General features: G+C 52.6%; 7 protein-coding genes across 7 annotated transcripts; 2 read left to right on the forward strand and 5 right to left on the reverse strand.

Annotated features, from left to right (window-relative positions):
* Nucleotides 1–655: 655 nt before the first annotated feature.
* QC761_701800 (uncharacterized protein) lies at nt 656–4,982 on the reverse strand. Its single transcript, XM_062881768.1, has 3 exons — nt 2,857–4,982; nt 2,571–2,630; nt 656–2,512 (listed from the first exon to the last, which is right to left on the reverse strand). Exons 1-3 carry the CDS (start codon nt 3,087–3,089, stop codon nt 2,059–2,061), a joined length of 747 nt encoding a protein of 248 aa, XP_062728058.1. The 5' UTR covers nt 3,090–4,982; the 3' UTR covers nt 656–2,058.
* A 5,122-nt stretch (nt 4,983–10,104) lies between these two features.
* On the reverse strand, nt 10,105–15,076 carry DRS2 (aminophospholipid translocase). Its single transcript, XM_062881767.1, has 3 exons — nt 11,279–15,076; nt 10,556–11,223; nt 10,105–10,498 (listed from the first exon to the last, which is right to left on the reverse strand). The coding sequence occupies exons 1-3, from the start codon at nt 14,492–14,494 to the stop codon at nt 10,321–10,323; spliced, it is 4,062 nt and encodes a 1,353-aa protein (XP_062728059.1). The 5' UTR covers nt 14,495–15,076; the 3' UTR covers nt 10,105–10,320.
* On the forward strand, nt 14,656–15,998 carry QC761_701780 (uncharacterized protein). Its single transcript, XM_062881766.1, has 2 exons — nt 14,656–15,651; nt 15,706–15,998. The coding sequence occupies exons 1-2, from the start codon at nt 15,378–15,380 to the stop codon at nt 15,786–15,788; spliced, it is 357 nt and encodes a 118-aa protein (XP_062728060.1). The 5' UTR covers nt 14,656–15,377; the 3' UTR covers nt 15,789–15,998.
* Nucleotides 15,999–16,033: 35 nt separating this feature from the next.
* QC761_701770 (uncharacterized protein) lies at nt 16,034–17,086 on the reverse strand (the record flags this gene model as incomplete). Its single annotated transcript, XM_062881765.1, has 1 exon — nt 16,034–17,086. One exon carries the CDS (start codon nt 17,084–17,086, stop codon nt 16,034–16,036), a length of 1,053 nt encoding a protein of 350 aa, XP_062728061.1.
* Nucleotides 17,087–18,434: 1,348 nt separating this feature from the next.
* On the reverse strand, nt 18,435–19,544 carry QC761_701768 (uncharacterized protein; the record flags this gene model as incomplete). The annotated part of the gene is made up of 2 exons (XM_062881764.1): nt 18,435–18,890; nt 18,954–19,544. The coding sequence occupies 2 exons, from the start codon at nt 19,542–19,544 to the stop codon at nt 18,435–18,437; spliced, it is 1,047 nt and encodes a 348-aa protein (XP_062728062.1).
* A 462-nt stretch (nt 19,545–20,006) lies between these two features.
* On the forward strand, nt 20,007–20,743 carry ini1 (Pre-mRNA-splicing factor ini1). The gene is made up of 3 exons (XM_062881763.1): nt 20,007–20,156; nt 20,204–20,477; nt 20,539–20,743. The coding sequence occupies exons 1-3, from the start codon at nt 20,140–20,142 to the stop codon at nt 20,575–20,577; spliced, it is 330 nt and encodes a 109-aa protein (XP_062728063.1). The 5' UTR covers nt 20,007–20,139; the 3' UTR covers nt 20,578–20,743.
* Nucleotides 20,744–20,825: 82 nt separating this feature from the next.
* On the reverse strand, nt 20,826–23,240 carry QC761_701760 (uncharacterized protein). Its single transcript, XM_062881762.1, has 2 exons — nt 22,172–23,240; nt 20,826–22,111 (listed from the first exon to the last, which is right to left on the reverse strand). The coding sequence occupies exons 1-2, from the start codon at nt 22,675–22,677 to the stop codon at nt 21,112–21,114; spliced, it is 1,506 nt and encodes a 501-aa protein (XP_062728064.1). The 5' UTR covers nt 22,678–23,240; the 3' UTR covers nt 20,826–21,111.
* Between the last annotated feature and the right edge of the window lie 333 nt (nt 23,241–23,573).

The following is a 23,573-nucleotide window of genomic DNA, read 5'->3' on the forward strand; positions in this document are numbered from 1 at the left end:
TTTTTCCGTGGGGGGAGGGGGGAGAAAATAAAAAACTTGGTCTTTTTTATTACCCAGTGAACAAAAACAAACCCTTCGTCCACTACCCCATATTCCCCACAGCGCTAGTCTATCCCGTCCTGCTGCCGCCCCCGCTTAACGTCCGATTTTCCTTAACCAACGCAGCGCAGATCACTTTCCTTCCCTCTCGTCCGGACAGGCTGGAAACTTCTTCTGCGGTGAGAAGAAAAGAGAGAAGTGTCTACTGGCTGTGTGCGAAAGGGGTGGAGAAATTAGGCTGTGTTCTTTTGTAAAATGGAGAACATATATCGGTGCCTTGCATATACAGACCGCGGCAGACTATATCGGCACAGAAAAGAAAACAGAGATTTATTCTGTTGCCTGGTGTAACTGTTGGGTAAAGATCTAGAACTTGCACAAATCTAGCAAACATGTGAGACATATTGCCCAGCTCCTCACCTCGGTCAACCACAACCCCTTTCTCATCTGCCGCTCATTCATCACGGATATCAAACCCAATATTGAACGCCCCCCCCAACCCCCCTCCCTCTTCACCGAAAAACCATATTAAATCAATATTTCCCCTTCCACCTCACACAGCATAGATTAACTCTGCCCTCCCCCCTCTCCCACCGCCAAAAGACAAGGTGAGGTCATCCCCCCTCTCCTCCAAAAAACCCAGCGTCCCATCCAATTCAGGAACCCACATCTTATTACCCCATATTCTCGGTCTTTGCTTGTTTGCCAGCAAGCTCCAACCAACCCCACCACCCGTGTAACCATATTCTATCTCCACCAGTCCATCCACACCAAGCAAGCAGTTCCACTTGTTCCACAACGGTCACCAAGACAGATCAAGCGAAACAAGAAGCGAAAAAGCAAATGCATCATTCTCTCTGTGTGTGTGTGTGTGTGTGTGTGTGTGTTGTATTCAGCCAATTCAATTGTGTAATTAAACGAAAAATGTGTGTTTTGTTTGAGCGGTGTGACATGTCCCATCCGTCCGTCCGTCCGTATCCGGAAATCAAAAAAAAGCCCCCATCGTGATAAAAAAAAGAAAGCTCCGTTCATGCCAAGAGCGAAATAAAAAAGACGTAACAAAGTTAGCTATATACATTTCAGACAGAAAGAGAAAAAAAAAAGAGGCCTGTGTTTCCTTTGCCAATAATCTCCAATACTATGCCGCCACCTCCAAGAAAGTTATAAATGCTAAAAATAAGTAGAGTAGTAAGCTCAGATGTCCTCCTCAAGACCCCCCGAAACGAATAATAGTCCTCCTCTCCATGATTTGTCATGCTCCAAGGAATAAAAAAATGTTGCTTTTTTCCCATCTATTATCTTCAGATAAAACCTCGCCCATGCCGCTAAGCTTTTTGTTGAAAACACATATCCCAAACATGAAAACAAAATTAGTAGTAAGTGACAATGAAGAAAGGCACCAAGAAGGGGAGGTGGTTTGTGATGATGTGGGACGTTAACCAAGTCCACGGCAACCACCAATCCCTCCCTCCCTCTTCCCCTGTACAGCGCGTGCCCAGCCGAGGGACCAACCCCGCGCTAAGAAATGCAGGTGTGCCCCAGAAAACGCCTCTTTTTTTGATGCTGGCCTGTAATGTGCCAAGACAGATGTGGAAAGCCTGAGGATGGCATCCCCGCCGCTCCCCATGCTGAACCGGCTCACCCGTGTGTGGGGTACCGAGAAATCAAAAGATCCTGAAAGCTGCACGAGTGGCAGCTGGGGTTGGGAGGTGTGATGCTGCTGCTGCTGCTGCTGCTGCTGCTACTGCTGAAGCACAGCCAGCACACAAGAGAGGGCAGATTGTGCCATTCAGCACCCCGCGCGGAATGTTGCACTGCAACAGCTCGGCCAACCAAACCCCCACATGGAGAGAGATAAAGAAGGATCAGAAAAGTCCTTTTCCTAATCAAGACAGCTCTTGACTTTGCGTCCCTGGGTCCCAACGACTGCAATCAGCGTTGCCTTTTCCGACAGCATCGCTGCATTGCCATGCGAGGCTACCCGCACCCGCTCCTCGCATGACTTTCAATGCGGGAGAACTACCTCCCGGAGGCGAGCATGGGTGTAACGAGTTCGATGCTCTTTGGTCTAGAGTAAACACCAGGCCTGCGTGACGGAAGGGGTCTGTCAACCGAGGAGCCGTAGTGGTCGTAGTACGCGCCGTCGTAAGTGGTCGAAAAGTAACTCGAGGTGGGTTTCGTGTACGAGTTGTCTGGGCTTGTAGCAGTGCCCCTGCCAAACGACCAGACACCGCTGTGGGAGGTACCCATCATGGGTGACGTGGGACTCGGTGGGCGGATGTATAGTGACGACTTGAGCGCATTTACGGCCGTTGAGGGCGGGGAAAAGTGCGTAGAGCTAGGCCTTGAAGGCGAGGCGCGGGGTACGATATCTCTGGGCTCTGGAGCTCCCGAGTAGAAAGGGTACTGAGTAGGTGGGTGACTTCCATGGCTCGGCGCCGTCGAGGCGCTAACCTGGTCATCGTACCGGCATCTAGATTGCAACATTAGCGCTGAGTCCAAAGAGATACATCATCTCGCAGAAGACTTACGTTTCTGAGCAGTAGAGGTTCTGGTCGTCGGCTGGAATGAACTGCTTCTCGCACACCATGCTACATCATTCAGTCAGCCGGGGTTCTTCCAAGGAAATCAAGACGTATGCAGGAACGGCAACCCGGACACTCCCCCAGAGAATGAGGTGCCCGGCGTGGTGGTTGACCCCTCTTTTCCCCCTCTTCGCTTGAGGTAACACAAATCACCTGCATGTCAGGTGACGATGCGGGCGGATGGAAAGGGAAGTGCTGCAGTTGCGAAACGTAAACGCTCCGAAACACTTACCAGTACTGCGGGAAGCTCTCCCGCTCCTCATCCCACCAGCGCTCATCATCCAGTTCCCTCTCTCTGTCCTCGCGACTCCTGCCCAGCTTTGGGGCGCTTTGCGGTGTGATTCTTCTCGTCATGGTGGTAGGTCTGGATGAGTGCTTCCTGTAGTTGGGGTCTGATGCACCGACTGTTGCTTTGCGGACGTCGGTCATGGACGTGTTGCCCGACTTTCGACGGTGGTGATGCATGGAGACGAGCCTTGTGATTGGTGCAGCTCAGGGGAGCTCGAGGTGAAAGCGCAGGGCGTCGAGGCCAGGGAATGCTGGTTGGCTGTAGCTCGTCCCAAGTCCGTTGGGGTCCAAGTGTGGGGATGGAGATGGCCCAGACGGGGGAAGGCGGGGAATTTAGAGCTTCAGAGAGCAAGAACTGAAGAACCCGGGATAAAGCCTGTGTGGACAGCTAGGGGTTGGGGGTTGGGTGACAATTGAGCGACGAAAAGATGATCCTTTTGAACTTGGCAAGTTGTCGTCCAAACAAGAAAAAGTTTTCCTCGCAATTGGAGCCCAGCAAAGGGGTGTGTCGTGCGGTGGCGAATATGTATGCTGCAGAAGAGATTTTTTTTTCCTCTTGGGTTGTCAGTGCTGTCGGTTGCTGGCGGCCTTTTGTGGACTGTGATGGTCCCTTGGTATTATGCCGGGCCACTCGATAGTTGGATTCTTGGGCCAGTAGTCTGCAATCGCTGAACCTTCGGGGAAGGTGTCTAATAACAGGGCTTGACTCGGGTTGCCGCCCAGCAGTGAGTCTGTGTTGCGTTGCGGTGCTGCTGACGGGCCACAACGTTGTGTGTCGCGACAACTCGTGGACTTGGCGTGCAAATCGGGTAGCCAAACGAGCAGGATTTTACCCCGCGCTTGTGTAGTCGGGATGTCTGTTATAGAAGAGAAGTGACGGTTCAGTTGATGGGAACACAAGTGGAAACTCGCGTGGTGGTGTGTGTGTCTTGTGTAAGTGTAGGTATGAAGATAGGTGGTAGTGTAGCTTGGAAGAGCTGTCTGAATGTCTTTGAACCGAAAAAAGACGGCACAGGCGAAGCTTGAGTGTGTGAGACGACCGACCAAGGCAGAGCTTTAAAAGACTTGATTCTTTGGGCTAATTATCAGATACTTTTGCGTGTCGGATGACTCCTTTGACCAATTCCTGGGCGCTTCAGCTTGCGCATGGACCAACGCCGTGTCCTTCAAGGCTGCTGCCGAGAGCGGAGATGGACGGAGCTGGGTGAGCTTGTTGGTCTTGGCCAATCGTCTTTCACCGTCGGTGGGTGTGGTGCAAAGACGGGGAAGTGTATCGAAATGACAAAGATCCCCGGTCCAAGTGTGTTTCCCGCCAGCGTGGGCTCAGGTCAACGAGGGCAGGGTTAGACCTTGGATCCCCAAGAGCAGATGGAGCGATGTTGAGATCAGAATTTGGTGTGGTGGTGAGACGACGAAGACTGGACAGGAGGCTGGAAGGGTCAGGTTGGCGAGAAGGGCAAGAGGGCGAAGAGAATGTCAGGGAATTGGGCGGGCTGTGTTCTTGTAGGTCACTGGATGGGTGAGAGGGGAGGAGGAGGGTTTCACCTGGGCGCTTTCGTGGGGTGGGTGAACACCCATGATGCAAACGTCAATTGAACCTGTCTTTGCAACACAGTGTGAGGAGTGCCCCTCTTTCGGCCCCAGATCACTGGGCAGTGACAGGCCAGGGTCCCCAGAAGATGAGCAGGACAGGCCTTGTCTGCGATGAAGCGGTCCGGTGACAAATTTCGTGGGGGCGATGGTGGAATCTGGGACAATGGCTGGGCCGGGTAGCACAGACAATGTTGCGAGAGAATGTTGTGATATTTGGAAATCTGTCAGACTGTCACCGGATAATTCGGTGGCATTGTGTGATTTTCCAAGAACCTTGATGAGAGAGCTGCTTTCTGTTTTCAGTCAGTACCTCGCAGCAGCGCACAAGCAAAAAGGCGGACCACGAGGTGGAGGGCACCTGGCCAATCAGGTGCTGACGCCCTCCAACAATTCTGGGGAAATGCCAAATTCACACTCTCGACACTGCCCACCATGTTGACATTTTCTGGTTCACTTGATCATCACACCGAGTTGCTCTGGTCCAGTCACATCACCATGTTCCAGCCTCATCTCATCAGACCCGAATCCCGCTGTCATGGAAAAATTTTCTTTCATTTTCCACAGCCTAGGTCTTGGCGTCCACTCCACAACCGTCACGGCCGCCTCACCGTCTGTTGATAAACCAGCAAGCTCACGGATTTCTATCAACACTAGAGAACCGGATGCCAAGGTCTGTAAAGAACATCACGCCATGAACGATCTGCGCCGGGACTGGGTCTGTGGATCGCGGATGGATCGCATTGTTCAGCAATCTCCATCAGGGTCCTCCAAGCTCTCCCCCCAGGCTCCACCGGCGGCCAGGCACAGCAGGGAGGGTGGTACTATCGAGCCATCAAGGTATCGTCGACCTCTGCCTCAGCTGCCTCAACGCCCACCAACAGGGTCATCTTCAAGATAGGGCACCACAAACACGAGCGATCGGCCCGTGGAACTTTCGTATGCTCCCCGGCCTGCTATCGATCGCTGGGTGCATCATCCGGGGCCTTGGTCCGCAGCTACCATGACTTGCCCGTGTTGGAAACCCGCCCGCCCTGGACCGGCACGCAATATCAGGCCGTCCGAGCCATTCAAACGCCTTTTAGGTTCGGCCGCCCGGGCGTGGGGGTTCCTCAGAGCATTGGTACATCAGACTGAAGCTCATCAACAAAATACACTCAACCCGCTCATTATTATTAACTCTCTCAGTCTGGCAACATTGCGTTGTACCACCTCAAGAGAGCTTCCATCTCAGACTCCTATCATCGGCCATCATGATATCCGTGCATTGGCAGCACTGCCGGCCATCTCGTTTCTCTGCACCACCCCCCCGCTTTCGATCTGGGCGGCATATCTCTACCGCACCCTCAACAGATTGCTGCATCCTCGGAGTGACGCCAGACGCATCTGGGTAGAGCAAGCATATCTCGTATGCACCCTGTCTGCTGCACCAGTGTTGACCGAGGTGCCGGCGGCAGGCGGCCGGCCAATATCCCGTCGTCCGCGGGGCATGGTAATCTTTTTGACCGGTGCGGGTTGCACGGCCAGAAGCAGGCCCATCGTCTGGAAGCGAGCCTGTTTGCTACCAGCTGCCCCTTTGCCACGGACTTGAGGACGAGATTAGTGACGTGCATTGTCGATCATGCTAGGAATACCACCTCACCTCTTGATATGGTGGGATAGTGTAGGGAATGAGGGGTCACGTCTCACACGCACGCTGGTTCGGAAAAAGGTACAGCCCCTTTGTTTGATAAGGCACACAGCGAAAGACTCCGACTTGGTTTCCGAGATATGGGAAGACCCCGTATCTCGACCCTGACGGGTAAGCCCGGTTTTTGGAGGTTGGCGGCGGTGCAGTAGGGGTCTCAGATCAATGTGCCTGGCGTTGGCAGACCCCGAATCCGCTCAGGTCCACGGTAGTCTCGATGACCCCTCGTCGTCATCATCATCATCATCATCATCCAGTTGCTTGGTGGGAATGGCACGGCGATTGCTGCAGGTACGCTAGCCGCAGCAGGGTTCTGATCCGAAAGTTCTTATCTCGGTGCTATGGGTTATCAGGAGGGGTAGCATATGGCTGCAACCGAAGCCTTGCCCAGCTTTGATCCAGTGCCGGGAGTTTGGCCGAGATATCACGGCAAGTCTTTTTTTCTTCATATGGGATTCTGCATACCTCCCACGCAGGAGAGATATTGGGGGTCTCAGGAGGGACGTGCACGGGGGTTCCAACAGCCTTCCGTGATGTTTTGTTTCTCTTCTACACCACTCTTGGCATAGCTACACACAGTGTGCTTTTACAGAGGGGCAAGCCTCGGAGACATCCGGGTGTTGAATTGCTTCAAACTCTCTTTCTCATTATTATCCACACAACCACCCAGGGGGGGGCTGTGTCCCGACTTTTTGTCGAGTATGACTGAATTCGAGATTTCGCTGACGTCTAGGAATTTGCCAGTGGATTCAATGTTTATAGCCAGGCAATTCGGGAGAATCTCCCGCCTCGGGGCGGAGATCACAGGGATTGTCGGGGCTCCACCGGAGATCCAATGCTTAACACAACCTCCATTGTGTCAGGCTCTGCCTTGTCAAGCCTTCTTGATGACTCCGGTCTCGCACTAGGATGTTGCCGGTTAGTTATCAGTGTCGACTCATCGCTTCACAGCAAAGTATTATTCTTGGAAACAGTCGGTCACCGTGGCGACAATCACGTAAGACTATGAAATATGTCCAAGACTGGAGCAAGTGGGAATGGTCCCGACAGTTCGGTACGTTTATTTTTTTCTTTCGGCACATTTCTTGACCTTGTGTCAGTGACACAAGTTGTCAAACTGGTGGCACTTGAACAATGTGGATCAACAACACAAAAAGCAAAAGGCTTCACTTCCCAGGTCTCGTGATCTATCCCCGACGTCCCCGAGTATGCTTCTGTCCTTCCCATCGGCGTCCTGATCTCAGACTTCGGGATACACACAGACGCGGGAAGAAAAAGGGGGATCCCCTTTTTTGATACAAGATCGGGCGGGGAGAACATCTGTGCTGTTGCATGAGATATCCCACTGCATAGTTATGTCTGAGATACAAGAGGAACCCGGGGAGAGACGATCCCCCGCGAGACTAATGTAAAGAAGAAACATCTCGTCGTCATATCCTTCACCGATCACGGTTCCTCTCATCCCTTGCATGCATCATCGAGGGATGTGGCAGGGCGCAAAGACACCGAGGACAGGGACGCGGACGGGACGTTGTTTTTCTTTCTCGGTTCCCTCGGCAGTGGCTTCTCAGCTGCCTGACACCGATGCTTTGGATCTGGGAATGTGTTTGGCTGGGGTTGGGTGGTTTGGTGTAAGCACACAGTGCCCGCAACTTGTGCAGTTTTCTTTTCTTTTTTGCTTCGGGACCCAACCAGATTTTGAACGTGTGTGCGGTGACCGATCGGGTTATCGGGCTTATTATACACTACATACAATACGTCGGGCTTCTATTGCTTTTCTTTTGTTGGGTTTCTGTGTAGGTCCCCTATCAAACGCACGAGATGAAAAGACATGCGTGGCGCTTACGTTGATACACAAGACACAGGACACATGCTACTTTTTTACGCGCGGTTGAAAAGACGATGATGGTAACAGGACACCAACAAGGCATGACACCATCTTTCTTTTTCTTTTTTTTTTTTTTGCCCCGATCTTTTTTTTCTTTCTTTTTTGGACAACGAAAGTCAGGGGTTTGTTGCACACATCACCAAAGCTGTTTGTGTGAGAGTGTTGTTGGTTGTTGTCATGTTTCACTTCTGTAAGTCAGGTTACAAGGTCTCAAAAGCCCGTCCTTCGGGTTACCAAATGAGGCAAAAGACCGTGCTTGCAAAGGTGTTGGTGGGACTGTACAGTGGCGAGAAAATGCAGTCAGACTTTCAGAAAAGGAAAGAGAAAAAAACGGCAAAAAAAAAAAAAAAACACTTCGAGAAGGTGAGCGGCACAGTACAGTACGAAATGGGATGATGGGATGGGGGTAACATTGAAGCTTGCGGCACTGCTTGAACAGACGAAAAAGGTGGCACTGATTAAGATTGGACATGGATGTCGGTTCAACCAAGGAAATTGTTGTCAACATTCCCAGGCGGCTAGAAAATGGCAACAGAACAAAATGCTATTTGTTGGGGGGAAGGGGGGGAAGAAAAGAAAAGAAAAGAAAAGCCGATGGAACCCGTAAAGCTGCCCGTCCCGTTCGGTGGTTCCAGATATGAGATATCAATGGTGTCAGCGGGGGAACCGTTGGGAGTGGTTTTCTTGGACTTTCTTGGATTTCTATAATACTGGGTCTTTGATATGACGAGACTACAACGTAGTGTTGGTAGGTAGAGTGTCGGCGAACCCGATATGATCCCTCTTTTTCCTGTGAGCGTGATAAAAAAGCCGGACTTGTCATTACTCCAGCGAAGGGAGTAATATAGTGCTTACCTACCAGAGAAAAAGTCGGAATCACATTTCGTTGGAGTCGGATGGATCACGGAGTTTGAATAGTAACAAACCAGCCCCCCCCCACTGGCCAGCCTTTTTTGAAAGCCAGCCCCACTTGATCATGTCCCACCAGCCCTACCATCATCATCATCATCATCATCGGACAGAAGCAAACAAAAATAAGGTGCTCACCTTCCCACACCTTTTTCTCACCGCTCGCAAGCGTTACTTGCGGCGGTTAGATAGCCCGGTGTGTGCGTGCGCAAGTCAGCGGCTTGGTCAGGGCTTGGAAGGGTTCATGTGTGTGCGTGCTCCCCCGAGAATGATTGAGCGGGTGGGTGTGATGACCAGTGTGACGGGTCTGGGATACGGGGGGTCATTGTGATTCTCCCTAGACGGGAAGAAAAAGATGGTGTGAACCAAAAGGTCGGTTGCTCGCATGGGGATTTGGTCAGGTGAGTTTGTTGCCTTGTCCCTTTTTTTTTTTTTTTTTCCCTTCCCTTTTCTATCGCACTGTGTCGCCATTGTACACAACCTGGCTGAGTTGACAAGGCTTGTGTGTGTATGTGGTTGATGGTACTCAAATGCAAGGTACCAACAACCACCTACCTACCCACCCCAAGCAAATAGAAAAGAAACAAACTGCCGCTGTTAGTACATCAACCTGACTCTTTTTGGAAAAAAAAAAAAAAAAACTCCAAACTGTGTGTGGGGGGTATGTTGATCTGTCATATTCAGGACCGTCTTAGGACCTTTAAGGGTAACAACAGAGATAGGGTAAACTCGGTTTAGGTAGATTACGGGTCTGATCAGACACAAGTTTTGGTACGCAAACGGTGCTGTGGAAGCAAACATGTTGCTGGAAGAGGAAAGTCGTAGTAGCTCTTGTGCGTTGAGTTTGGGACCTGTGATGATATCATCTGACAGTGAATGAAAGAAATATGTTCCTAATCTTGGTAGGACACAGTGGTTATACTAGTCGAGTCACCAATGCCTAAATAGAGGGAACCAGAGGCAGAAAGCTCAACGTGCAAAGATCAAGAGACATTGCACCAAAACACTCCAATTCAAAGCTCAGCATTCCCCTGAACCAACCATCAATGCTCATGCCATTAACCCCAAAACACCCCTTCTCCCTTCCCTTCCTCCCACCCCTTCCTCCCACCCCTCCCCCCTTTTCCATCTCAATGTCCCTTTTTTAAAAGTCCATCCACAAACATCACAAAACACAAAACTTGTTCAATATTAATAACACGATAATATAAAACAACAACAACAACAACAAACCACCACCACCCATCATCTCCCTTCCACTCCCAACATCCATCCCACCTTCTTAAACCCAATCGACAACACACGCAAAAAAAGAGAGACAGAAGAAGAAGAGATCATTGCACCGGCCTCGAACTAGCCATCTCTCCATACCGTCCTCTATGCTGCGTAGTATCATACGCCTGCAACACTCTCGTCTGCGACTCGTCCGCCGCCGAAAAGGCGTACCCCCTCTGCTTCCTCATCCTCTGCACCTGCCTCACTTTTCTAATCGCCTTTTGGAATTGTTCCATTCTGTTTCCCCAATGTTAGCATCCAATTCCCTACCGCTTGCGAGTCCAAAAAACATACCTCGGCCTATAATCTTGAATATTATACTTTTGAATCTCCTGCACATGGTGATACGCCTCCGGCTTCCACAACCTCTTGCTAAACTTCCACGCAAAATCCCTCGACAAGCACAAAATCGCCAGCGTGGGCATCTGGATCCAAAATTGCGGGCTGGAAAACAGCAAGGGGATGATCCCGTGGTATTCCGTCGAAAAGTTGAGCTTGGGCGCGACAATGCCGTAGACAGCTACAAACACCACCCAAATTACAAACGAGCCTGGGATGGCGATGACGTGATACTTGGTCCAGTTGTTCGTCACCAACGCGGCCTTGCCAAGAACAGTCAACAAGACGGCGCCGTACATGGCTGTACCCCAGACCCATTTTCCGACGGGGACGCTGTTGCCTTGGACACCATCGTTGATCCAGAAGAGGGAGCCACCAATGTAGAGCAGGAGAGAGTGGTAGACCGCGTTGGAGATCCAGGAGGCAAAGACGCGCTTGTTGAAGAAGCTGTTGCTCTGACCAAGGTTGTAGAGTTGGGGATAGCGGTCAAGCAGGCGGGCGGAGACAAACTGGTCGAGGATACCAAGTACGAGGGGAGGGAGGACCGTGTAAAAGACGTTGTAGAAGGAGAGGGTCCAGGATTCGTAAATGACTTCACCGGAGAAGACGTTTTGGAACGTGTACTGGGATAACAATTAGCATGATCTTCACCCTTTCAGTTCTCACACAGAAACCTACCCAAAACTGCGTCAGATACAAGGTAATGTTCTTGTAAAAAGAAAACAAAATAGCCTTCGCCACACGGTGATAACTCCACGCACCGTGCACAAGCAACAGCTTCCTCAGGTACCGGAACTGAGCAATGGATACATCAGCACTGCGGGCAGCCTGGAGACCTTCCATACCACTGATACCAATACCAATATGAGCAGCCTGAATCATGGAAACGTCGTTGGCTCCATCGCCAATAGCGAGAAGAATCGACTGCTTCTGATACTTCTTGACCAGCTTAACCACCATGGCCTTTTGCAGGGGAGACACACGGCAGCAAATAACCGCCTTGCACATGACCGCGAGATCGAGAAAAAGCTTCTCCATGTCCTTCTCCAGGGCATACGTCAGGGATTTTCCATCAATGACCAGAGCCAGAGTATCCATCTCAATCGTCGCATCGGTTTGATTCCGAATGGCATCAATCTTCTTTTGCAGGTTGTCCCTTGTAGCATCGGCATCCTCCTCGTTAACAATGAGCAGCATCATGTCTTCGCTGAGAAGCTTGCAACTCATGCCAATATTGATGGCAGTTTCTTGTCTGTCACCAGTGAGGACCCAGACCTTGATACCGGCCTCCTGAAGCGTGTGAATAGTCTCGGGGACACCATCTTGCAGCTTGTCCTCAATAGCGGTGGCACCAAGCAGGTAGAAGTCATGCTCAATGAGCTCCGCAGCCTTGTCGAGTTCGTCTGCGCGGTTTCCGCCGACAGTCGTCTGGGCCTTTTCGTAGATCTGGAACCACTCCTGGAACTCATGTTCAGGAACCTCGCGCATGGCCAAGCACAGAGTCCGGAGACCTTCCGACGCATACTCCTCGAGATGGCGAAGCGTGACATCGACATGCGGGTTGTTATCGTTCAGACGCTCCAAGATAACAGTATCAGCACCCTTGGTGTAGCAGCGAACCACCCCGTCAGGGCAGCGGTATATGGTAGTCATTCTCTTTCTGGTGGAGTTGAACTCGCACACAGCCAAAAGCTCGTACTCGAGCCTTTCATCATTGGCCTCGATAATCACAGCGCGGGGCTTACGAGCCACAAACTTGTAGCCCAGCTGCACAGCTCCTTCGACAAGAGCACCTTCGTCAGGAGAAGCAGCCTGGTACTTGATGTTGCCAGTGTCGCTCGTCTCGGGTATAACCGTGTGGCAGGTGGCCAGCAGGGCAAGAAAGTGGTGAATGGCCTGGGCGCTAGGGTGGCTCTTAATGTTCTCCCTGAGCTGCCTAAACTCATGGATTCCAACTTCGACACCATCCTCCATCGTCGGCACGCGGTCTTCGGGCACCTTTTCGGCATACATAATTCCAGCAATCGAACACGCCTTGAACTCCATCATATTGCAGGTCAAGGTACCAGTCTTGTCGGAAAACACATATTCCACCATGCCTAACTCCTCCACCAAACTCGACGTGCGGCAGTTCGCAGGGGTGTCGTTAACGTCGTAGTAGATATCCATATCGTCATTGATGAGAATGCCGTGCCAGTACTTGACCAATTCGAGGGTGACAAAGAGAGAGATGGGAACCAAAGCGGAGAAGAGCACCCAGTACGTAACCATATCCTTGATAAAGAGACGAGCAACAGCAGCGGCGCCGTCCATGGAATCCAGGTAGAGATAAGCGAGGGCGTCACCTTGAACGCTTTGCTGGACAAGATGACCGATGGTAGAGATGGCACTGAGAACCAAAAGAATACCGACTAGAACCAACACGAGGGTGTTGAGCTGTTTCTCAACCCTGGTGCGTTTGATGGGGGTCGCCGTTGCATTTCGCATGAGCTTGGTCTCGTGGCCGGTGAACACAACCACACCGTGGATCCAGGGTGTGTTGCGCAAAGTAGCACCACGAAGCAACAGCTGCTCGGGATTCAGGGGCAGCTCTTTCTCTCCTCCACCAGCCTGCATCGTCAGGGTAGCTTCGTATGTGTAAAGGCTGCTGTTGGGCTGCTCGGACTTGATCCTGCCTCCCAACCTGCCAAGATCACTCGAGCTAACCATTGTCGACGTCTCGGGTAGGGCCTGCTTGATCTTCAGATTGGTTTCTCCATCCAGGTTTGCGGTTTCGATATAGCACAATCCTTCCGGCTCCGAGCTTGCCACCAAGACCAAATCGGCCGGGAAAGGCTCCTCGGACTCAACCCGAATAATGTCGCCCACAGAAACATTGATCCACTTCGTTTCCTCAAAAGATGACCCTCGTAAGATCCGCGCCTTGGACTGGTTTAGGGCCTTGTCGGCCTGTTTTCGCCGGTAATCCTCCACCAACTCCTTACCCGCTGATACCAACAACACAACAATAAGGGGACCGATGGTGGTGTATCTGTTTGTTGGCGACAGGCCCGGTATCTGCTGCAAGCCAGCGGTGAACAAGAAGAAAATGTTGGCAAACTTCGAAAACTGCTCAAACAAGAACTTGGGCAGAAAGGTAGCAACATTGTACTTGGCCGTCGATACGTGGTTGTCGACGTACTTGTTCGCGGCGTTCGCTGGGGGGTTGTTGAGATGGATGATTCGGGGTCCGAGTGTTGACGGGTCGGGCTTCGACCGTCCGAAGCCGAACTTGAAATTCCCCTTATCCTTCGGCGGAGGAGCCCCTCCTCCGGCACCCCCGGGTTCGGGTCTTGATCCCGCCCGTGATTCCGTCAGTGGCAGATCCATTTCCGAGTATCCCTGACCCATTCCAAGCTTGTTTTTCACTCTTCCGAGCAAGCCGCCACCCAGGCTCAGAACACTATTACGGTTCCTCGCATTGGCCGCCGCTGCGGAATCAGCGCCGGGCGCTCCCCCGGCCTGGTAATATGAGGTCCCATCCTCCGGATAGTCGTCAAAGTCGTCGGCGTATCTCTGGTAGTTGCCCAGATCTGACGTCTGGCTGTATTGCCTGTTGACCGGTTGCGATCCATACGGGCTTGCGGGGCCTGCGGCGGAAGCCGATGTGCCAACCGGTGGTGGCCCCCTCCCTCCTGGTTGTTGTCTTGCCTGTCCAGAGCCTACAAAGTCATCGTAGGATACCGAGGGACGCGCCTGCGCACCGTCCTGGTCGTAGGCATATGAATTTAAGAGGTCGTCGTCGGTCAATGCTGACCGCTGGCCTGTGCTGTATACGGGCTGATCATTGTCGAGATCGAGCAGGAGATCGTTTCGCGGGGGCGCGGGACCCCCGGGAGGCGGACGGCCTGTCATGCCTCAAGGCGTCGCCGCTTCGGGCAATCGGTGGTGGGAGACACGGTCAAGGGGTGTATCGAAGCATAAATCGATGGGCAGATCGATGGGACGCGGGGGAATCGTTGTTAGCTGTAGTCGTCGTGGTACTTCGCGTGCAGTCGTGAATTGGGTATGTATGTCTTGGTCTATCGCAAACTCGGGGCGGGGTGTGGTGTTGCGGCGTGCGACGAGCTGAAGTTGCAAGTTAAAAAAAATACGGCGCCGTGTTCTTTGGTATAAGAGAGCACAGCCTCCTTTCATCAACCGGCGGAGGAGTCGCGGACGGGGGTCTGGGCTACAAGACCCGTTGTCGTCGTCAGCCGTGGGCCCCGTAGGTTGTCTCTCTGCGCCCAACTCCAGTGGGCAAACGTTTCGAGCGATGGCTGTCAAAGCCGAGGATTTCGTAACAACGTGATGCTGCCGAGTAGCAAGCGGGGGTGGTGAGGTAGTGATATGAAGAACTGGAAACCCAAGACACTTTTTGGCGGGCTTCTTCAGGAGAACGGCGCAACCTGACTTTGGCTGTAGGGGGGGCTAGCGCGGATTGCCTTGGGACGTCACAGCCCTGCCTGTAAAAGCCGGCCCCTGCGAAGAAGTGTTTCGGAGTGGCTGACAGCAGCCAATCACCGACACGAGGCCGCCTCAGAGCTGTCCCATGAAGAGTGACTAAGCAACTTTCTTGACCTGCATTGGCGGACCCTAGCTTCACTTACAGTAACTCATCTCAACTATTCATCATTCATTCATTCGCTCACTCACAACGGGCCATATCTGACACAGTCACCAGCGCATTTGACGCTTTTCCAAACCGACCTCACAAACCAATCCAGAACAGCAAGACCGATTCTTCGCATCAGACAAAATGGTCTGCGGAAAATGCCAAAAACTCAGCTCAACCACACTAGCCACGCCGGGCGTCAAGAAGAAGAGTGAGATGTACTACGGCTCAGCCGCCTCATCATCAGCATCGTCGTCCAAATCAGCCACCCTCGGGCAGAACGGCGTTTCCAAGAGCAAGCTGCTGTCAAAAGCGGCGAAGAACCCATATGCTCAGTATTCGAGTTCTTGCACGCAATGCAAGACCAAGGTAAACCAAGGGCACACCTATTGCCACAAGTGCGCATACAAGGCAGCTGGTGGGTTTCTCTTCTCTGGTTAGCAGTTGGAATTGTTAGCTGACATTGTCACAGCCTGCGCCGTGTGTGGTAAGCCAGAAAAGAAAAAGTCAGCAGCAGCGCCAATTGTGGATGGCACCAAGAGGTCTCTGAAGTGAGTGATGAAGATGGGACTGGTGGAGGTCGGGTCAGAAGGTCAGGCGCCAGGCATCGGGAACTGACGCGAGGTGTGTATCATTCCCTGGGTTTCGTGTTCATTGCTAAGTCAGGCGTTTTGGCGCATTTCCCGGGCGGTCTCGTTCAGAATTCTCAGTCATAACAAACATAGTAAAATCGAAATTATCCTAAACAACCGTATTATATCATAAACACACCTGACTTGCCACCCCCAATCTTGTCTCTTTCAAATCGAAGCCTTGAACCCCTTCGCCCTCCCCTTGAGCAACTCCCCCACAAACTCCCCAATAGCCTTGTTAACCTCTTCCGGATTCTCCCACGTAGCCCAATGATTAGCCTCCACCTCTCTCTTGATCAACCCCTTGGGGAAAAACTGCTCCATATTATCCGCCATCTTCGGCGGCAAGGCAGTGTCCCTCGTCGCGGTAAGAATCATGCCCGGCACCTCAACCTTGCTCTTCCCCTCCTTCACCAAATCAGCCTTCTCCTCCTCGTAATTCACGTCCCACGTCCGGTAGTAATTCATCGGGGCGTGGACCCCGTTACGTTCATACTGGTCAACGTAAAACTCCAGCTCCTCCTCGGACAACAACTCTGACTTTTCCACTTTGACTCCTTCGTCAAAAAGGGAGAGGTCAATCCCCACGTTGGCGACGAAATGGCCCTTGCCGGTTTTGCTGTCTTTGCTGCCGTAGAGGATGTTTAGAAACTTTCTGATGCCGTCCCTCCCGGCGGCCTGGATTTTGTTTTCGAGGGTGGGATCTTCGAACTGGAGCTGGTAGGCAAAGTTGGGGAGGAACTGGTCGATGAGGACCTTTTTGGGGATGTAACCCTGGCTGTTGGGGGCGTTGTAGGGGGTGCAGATGCTGAAGACGCCCAGGATGAGGGCGGGGTGCCGGAGGGCGAGGCGCCAGACGATGGCGCCGCCCCAGTCGTGGCCGCCGAGGATGATGGGGTGGGAGGGGGAGACGAGCTGAATGAGGGAGGCGAGGTCGGTGGAGAGGGATTTGTAGGAATAGGGTGGGATGGGGGAGGGGGCGGAGGAAAGGCCGTAGCCTAGCATGTCGGGGACGATGACGCGGAGGGAGAGGGAGGTGAGGAAGGGGATCTGGTGGCGCCAGCCGAAGGAGAGGTCGGGGAAGCCATGGATGAGGACTACCGTCGCGGCGGGGGTGCCGCTGGAGGGGAGGGCTTCGAGGTAGTGGTAGGTGTGTCCTGATGGGAGGGTGGTGGTGTGGTGTTTGACGCGGGGGTCGTTGGGGACGAGTTTGTCGACCATTTTTTTTTGGCGGTTTTAGGGGGTGTGATTCTGGAAAAGGGGTAAGTAAATAAAGTTTGCTGATGACGGTGGTGGTGGCGTCAAGGGGGTGGTGGTGTCTTACCCAACGGTGTTTATGCGTGGTGTCTCTCAGGGGCTGTCAACGTCTACCATTCAACGTTGAACCAAAGACACGCAACCGAGTTCAAATTTCAAACCCACGCTGAATGAACTCTCAAATCATACAACAAACCAAAAGAAGTGATGATGGTTTATATATCAACTCACAACCCTACTGCAACAATTATACCTGCAATCGGTTGCTTGAAGCCCCGCATTTCCCTTTCAACAGCTGCGTCATGAATTCCGATCCCCAGTCTAAGCCGTTGCTTGCCCATGCAGCAAAGCCAAGAGCTCCCCCCTCATGCCACCCAAAAGCGCCAACCGATTTGATCGATTCCGGGAACCAGAATCCATATCCAGGTACCACGGCCGAGGCATTTGCTTGGTGGATTTTGTGAGCCTCTAATAAGAAATCGGCAGATATAGTACCTACCTATGCAAGCCGCCATTGAAATTGATTAGCTGATGTTAACTCCGCTTTGCTCCGTCCTACCTATCCATTGTGCTTTATCGCCATCAATCCATCATTGACTCCAACCAAGCAATCTTCTCGTATCCAAAAACAAACAACCCCTTGCCCACTTACTACCCCCCCTCCCCCCCCCCCAAAATCCCGCCTGTCAACTGACCTCGCTATCGCAACCCACTCGGCCACCGCCGGAACGGCATCACCATCTTGGGCAACTGTTCAGCCTCAAACCCCCCTAAACAACGGGTGGTCACGGAATGAAAACAAACAACTCAGTTGCATTTTCCACGCCCTGACTTGAACATCTCACCGTCAAAAGCAAAAAGCATGTAACTAATCAAGTAATCGTTACCTATTCCTGGGTCATTCATCCGGTCTTACCTCTCACGACATCTCAAATTCATGCACGCCAATGTTGATGTTGAATGATTTCGTGATCTATACTTCTCCCACAGCACACAACCACCAGTCAAAGTCATCCCCGATCCTGGTGATCTGATCAATTTAATCAAAGCGGCTTGTCCCGATATCATTATCTCATCATCCGTCTCGTGCCCGTCAAGGACTTTTCTCAGTTTGGCCCTGGTATACCACTCAAATGCCTCCCCCGGCCTCTGAATTCAACAAGAATAGCAAAACAAAATCGTAAGACAAAAATAAACGAAATCAACGCTCCAACAAAAGGAGACCCATGACTGATGATTAATATCCCATCTCCAACTCCCATATCAAAACTTCCCAACTCGATGCCCACACGATAACAACGCAGCCGAAGTATTAGTAAATAACTGTATCCTCCGCATCCTGCACCATCACCTCGTCGTGATGCTGATCCGAGCTTCGTCGCTTCTGTTCACTGTCCTTCTCCTTCTCTTGAACCTGTTCGTTCTTCTTGGGTTGGTGGTCATCCACCTCCATCTGGGTATCTTTTGGCAGGCTGTCCTGCTGATGACGGCCATCATCGCCGCTATCGTTTTCGGAAATCGGTGCTGGTTCCCGTGGTCTGTCTCTTTCCCGACGGCCGTCTTCCTTTCTGGTATGTGCTGGTTCTCGACGATGATCATCCTCCCTAGGACGTACAGGTGCCGGCACCGGAGCCCCCAACTCACGATATCTCCTCTCCCTCTCCCTCTTCCACACCGCCAACTCCCTATCTATCCTGTCTTCCGCATCACGGACCTGATCGCTAACTGTCCGTGATTGTTCCCGCGTTAGTTCCCAAGGGCGGTAGAGCTGCAAAAAATGTTAGTTTTATGTACCCCATCTCACCCCACAACCAAAGGTTGAAAAACTCACAATCCTCGGATAACTCCTCGTCATCAAACACCTCGCCTTCTCCATCCAATCCTCATGCCTCGCATGCATACTCTTCTCATCCACCTCAATCTGATTCATCATCCTCTCCCTCCTCCCCCTCTCCAACCTCTCCCGCCTGTGCTTCTCATCCTCCACCTCCTGCCTCTGCGCCCTCTCATGCTGCCTCCGCTCGATATCCTGCCTCCGTTTATGCAAATTACTACCTTCCCTCGTCTGCCCGCTCAAAGTCCCCAAAATCCCACCAAACAGCCTCTGGCCGCGCTTGCGCTCTTCCTGGGTGACTGACTTTTTTGGTGGTGGGGCCAGCGGTTCCTGCGGTAGCGGGGCCGGTTGGCGGTAGCTGTCTCTTCTTGGGTAAGAAGAGTTGGGATGTCTTTGGTGGAATGGACTGCGGGATCGGTTGTCATAACCTAGAGGGTCTTCTTGGTGAGGAGGTCCCCTGTGATCATCATGGTAGTCTGGCAAATCGTCGACACGTGAGCGCTTGGCTTCCGCGTTGGAGGGTGGTGGGCTGGGGGAGGCTTTTCGCTTGTTCCTGTTCCTCGAGGGGAATTCTTCAAGTTCGGCCATTGGAGTTGATATCTGAATGTTTGGTTGACATATAAAATTGTGAGGTGTCGCGCGCACGCGAAATGGAAGTTGGGGAAACAGTGACGATCACCTGTTCACTCGGCGCTGTCCACTTGATGCTCCGGTGTTGTCGCAACAGCAGCGAAAGAAACAAGATCGCGATCAACTTGCCCAGCAGAGCTCGTGATATAGACTATGGTCACCTCGACAACAAAATAAATAAAGAAAAGAAAGCGGAAACACACAACCCCCAGCAACCACGAAGGAGGATGAGAATCACAGACTGGAAACCCCACGGCTTGTCCCTGAAGCTTAGCTCCAGGTGTTCTCCACAGAAGCAATGCAGCGCTAATTTGTGGAGAATGGAGAAGCAAGCAAGGCAAGGCAAGGCAAGGCTGGGCCACTGTGAACAAATGCGCCACACTGTGTTGCGCTCGCCTGCCGAGGCTGATAAATTACACCCTTTTTCTACTGAAATCGTCGCGTATCTTTACCGCGTCCGACTATTTGCCTGCCACTTTAACGACGGCAACCTCTACCTCCCACAATTCTCTCCAGACAACCCTCATACACCCCGAACAAACCCACCGCGACCATGTCCCGCCACCACCCGTACGTCCCCTCCCCATCCCCCTCAACCCGGCTAACCCCCCCTCCAGAGACCTAGTAATGTGCCGCAAACAACCCGGCATAGCCATCGGCCGCCTCTGCGACAAGTGCGACGGCAAGTGCCCCGTCTGCGACTCCTACGTCCGACCCACCACCCTCGTCCGCATCTGCGACGAGTGCTCCTTCGGCAACTACCAAAACAAGTGCGTCGTCTGCGGCGGCGAGGGCATCTCGGACGCCTTCTATTGCTTCGAGTGCACCCGCCTCGAAAAGGACCGGGACGGGTGCCCAAAGATTATCAACCTGGGGAGTTCGAGGACTGATGTACGTTTCCCCCCTTACGCTCTATATATGGCGGCATGGATACTAATATCTTTGTCAACAGCTGTTTTACCAAAAGAAAACGAATCGGACGGGGTTCTAGTAGGGTGGTGCCCTGGGCTGGGCGGTTTTATTTTTTGATACTATCATGCATTATATTTTGCGTTGCGGTGACGATTGATGTCATCTAGATGTGGCTTCAAGGAGAGAAGAAGAGCATAGAAACGGCGTTCATGGCGTTTGGGAGCAAGGAGAAAAAAGAAACGGACATTTGTCATTATATACCCCTTGCGAGCGTGGGAGGACATATATTCTGTCATGAATAAACACACTGCAGATTTCAAGTCCAATGAGTACCCAAGTGGAATACTTTTGTTCTTTTTTTGTCTTCTCCTCTCTGCGCTATACTAGTCTTATACTGGAAACTGATATTATTCTTCTCTTTTCTCATCTCCATCATGATGATGCAACAAGTCTTGCGAAAATACAACGTGCATAACAAGGAAAACAAATTAAGTGGGTAAAAACAAGACCGGAAGAGAGCGCCCCAGCTCGCGATGCAAAGAAGAATCACAACACAACATGATATACAGCCCACAACCCATTAACGGGATACAGCCACATGCCCACAAGTCACTCAGATATAGCTGACCTTGGTCCCCATCCCCGCCGTGGCAGCCACCTTTCCCCAAGCAACCCCCACCAGCCTCATCACCCTCTCCCTCGTCCTCTTCCTCCCAAACACAACCACCAACCCAATAATAAACGCCAAAAACCTATACATCGCAAACGGGTTCATCTGCCACGCCTTGGCAAACTGATCCACCACCCCCTTCAAATTCCCCAACACCACCGTCGCCCTACTGGCCAACGTCATGGTCCCCTCACTATCCCTCCTCGCCTTCCCCCCCGAAGGACCCCCCACCGGCATCTTCGCCCCCGCACCACCCCCCTTCTTGATACTACTAGGCGGCACCTTTGCCAACCCCCCCTTCCTCTTCTTCACCCCACCACCACCACTACTCGTACTACTGCCCCCATCATCCAGCCCAAAATCCCCCTCCGTCACCCCGCCCTTCCCCTTTGTCTTGCTCTTCCCCGCAATCCTCTCCTTCCTCTCCTTCTCCTCCTTCTCCCTCCTCACCCTCTCCTCCTCAAGCCTCTTCCTTTCCCTCTCTTCATTCTCCGCCCTCAACCTCCTCGCCTCCTCAATATCCCTCTTGATCCTCTCCTCATTCTCCTTCCTCTTCAGCTCCTCAATTCTCTCAAACTCCTTTTGCTCCTCCTGCAGACTGTCCAGCGCCTGCAGGAACGCCTCACGACGCTCCTCGTCCAGGACGGGGGAGACAGAGATGAATTCCTTGGCGTAGACCCACTCCTGGTTGCGCGGGAGGACGTGCAGGGTGTATAGTTCCAAAAGTTTGAGGCGGGAGGCCAAATCCCGCGGGGTGTCGGTGCCGTTGCCTCCATTGCGGGAGATGACGCTGTTGGAGCGCTCACGGAGGTGGGGAGGACGGGAGCTGGATCGGGAGAAGTCTGCCGATGTGGGAAGGGGGGAAGGGGGAGAGGAGAGGTAGGTTTCTAGGCGGGTTTGGGTGTGGGTTTGGGTTTTGGCGTGGGCTAGGAGGAGGGTTGCTCTGCAGTGGGGTGGTTAGTTATTCGTCGGGAGTGAAGGGTGGGGGGAGGGGGGGACATACAAGTTGATTACCACATCAGCGTCAACATCGCCTTCTACCCCGTGATAACCATTCTTTACCACCTCCTCCCAAATCTCCCCATCCTTGACTTTGTGGCACAAGGCGCGCCACTCGGCCGTCCCAAAGGCGGCTTTACCCTCTTCGGAATCGAGCTCGAGGATCGCGTTGAGGATGGTCAGGTACAAGGACCATACTTTGATGCGGGAAGACCGGGAAGCTTTCGCTGCCGGGGCTGGGTCGAAGGGGCTGTTGGGGTCATTTTCGATTTGGGGGACGGGGGAGACCAGAGGGAGAACGGTGGAGAGGGCTTCTGGCAGACGACGCGTGAGGAAGAGAGTAGAGGCTTGTCGATAGGTCTTTGTGATGTGCGAGGAGGAAGAGGTGGGCCGGGGGGAGTTCATGGACGAGGAAAGGGAGGAGATGCTTGAGGTCATGAGGTTGGTGCCGTTGCTGTTGCCGTTGGGCTCGGAGCTGACAACAGATGACCGGTTGGAGGAGGGCACCATGGTGGGAAACTGCGCGCGGGTGTGTTGTGCAGAGTTGTCAAAGTGTCAAAATGTGTGTGTGTGTGTGTGTGTGTGTGTGTGTGTATCGCGACCACAGTAAAGTGTCGTCGAATTGGGAGGTTGGGGGCTGAGGATGGACCTGAACCAGGTTATCAAAAACACGCGCTGTGGCTGGCTGAGGTGGGCGCGGGCAGTCCAGCAACGGTGGTAGGTGGTGTGTGAATGGACTTTTTGGCTGTTTTAGTGCAGACAAGAGGCCATCGTGGTGTTTCTTCAGACGTTTTCTGATCTCTGTCCGTCCAGTCCAGCGCAAGCGGAGAAGCAGGAACATGTGCCCCCGGTGAACCTGCGGGTGGTGGTCGTTCAAAGCCGTGCGCTCCGTGATTGCAATTGGCCGGGCTTCCTTTCTGCTGCTGGTCACCCCCCGAGCCTCGGCTATCGGTGTGCAGCTTGGCCTGTGTCTTTTTGTGGCCGCGTCGCATCAAGAGCGACCAATTAATTGGTGGGGAAGCCTGTTCGCTGGTTGCGGTAGAAAGCGACTTGGGTCTCCCGGCAAAAATGGCATGATGGAGCAAGTCTCGTGCTATCTTGCCTGAACCTCCAGATGTTCGTCGTGCTCGCTTCAGCACGTGCAAAATGCTCGACATCATCACCAGACCCTAAGAAGTGTTAAGCTTCGCATTAAGCTAATCTGCAGGCCCGTCATTGCCATCGTGGCCATATCTCTATGGTCATGGCCGTTTTATAACAGTCAACAGGAACATTGGGTCTTCTTGGTTTGCAGGTGGGAAGTGGAATGGGTAGACCTTGAAGGGGAAGAACAGGCGGGTTATCTCCTCCGGGGATGTCACCAGACGACAAGCGGTGTGCCATGCGGCAGTTCTTGTCAGTCCATG

This window comes from Podospora bellae-mahoneyi, chromosome 7, assembly GCF_035222275.1.
Source record: "Podospora bellae-mahoneyi strain CBS 112042 chromosome 7, whole genome shotgun sequence".
Taxonomy (NCBI): Eukaryota; Fungi; Ascomycota; class Sordariomycetes; order Sordariales; family Podosporaceae; genus Podospora; species Podospora bellae-mahoneyi.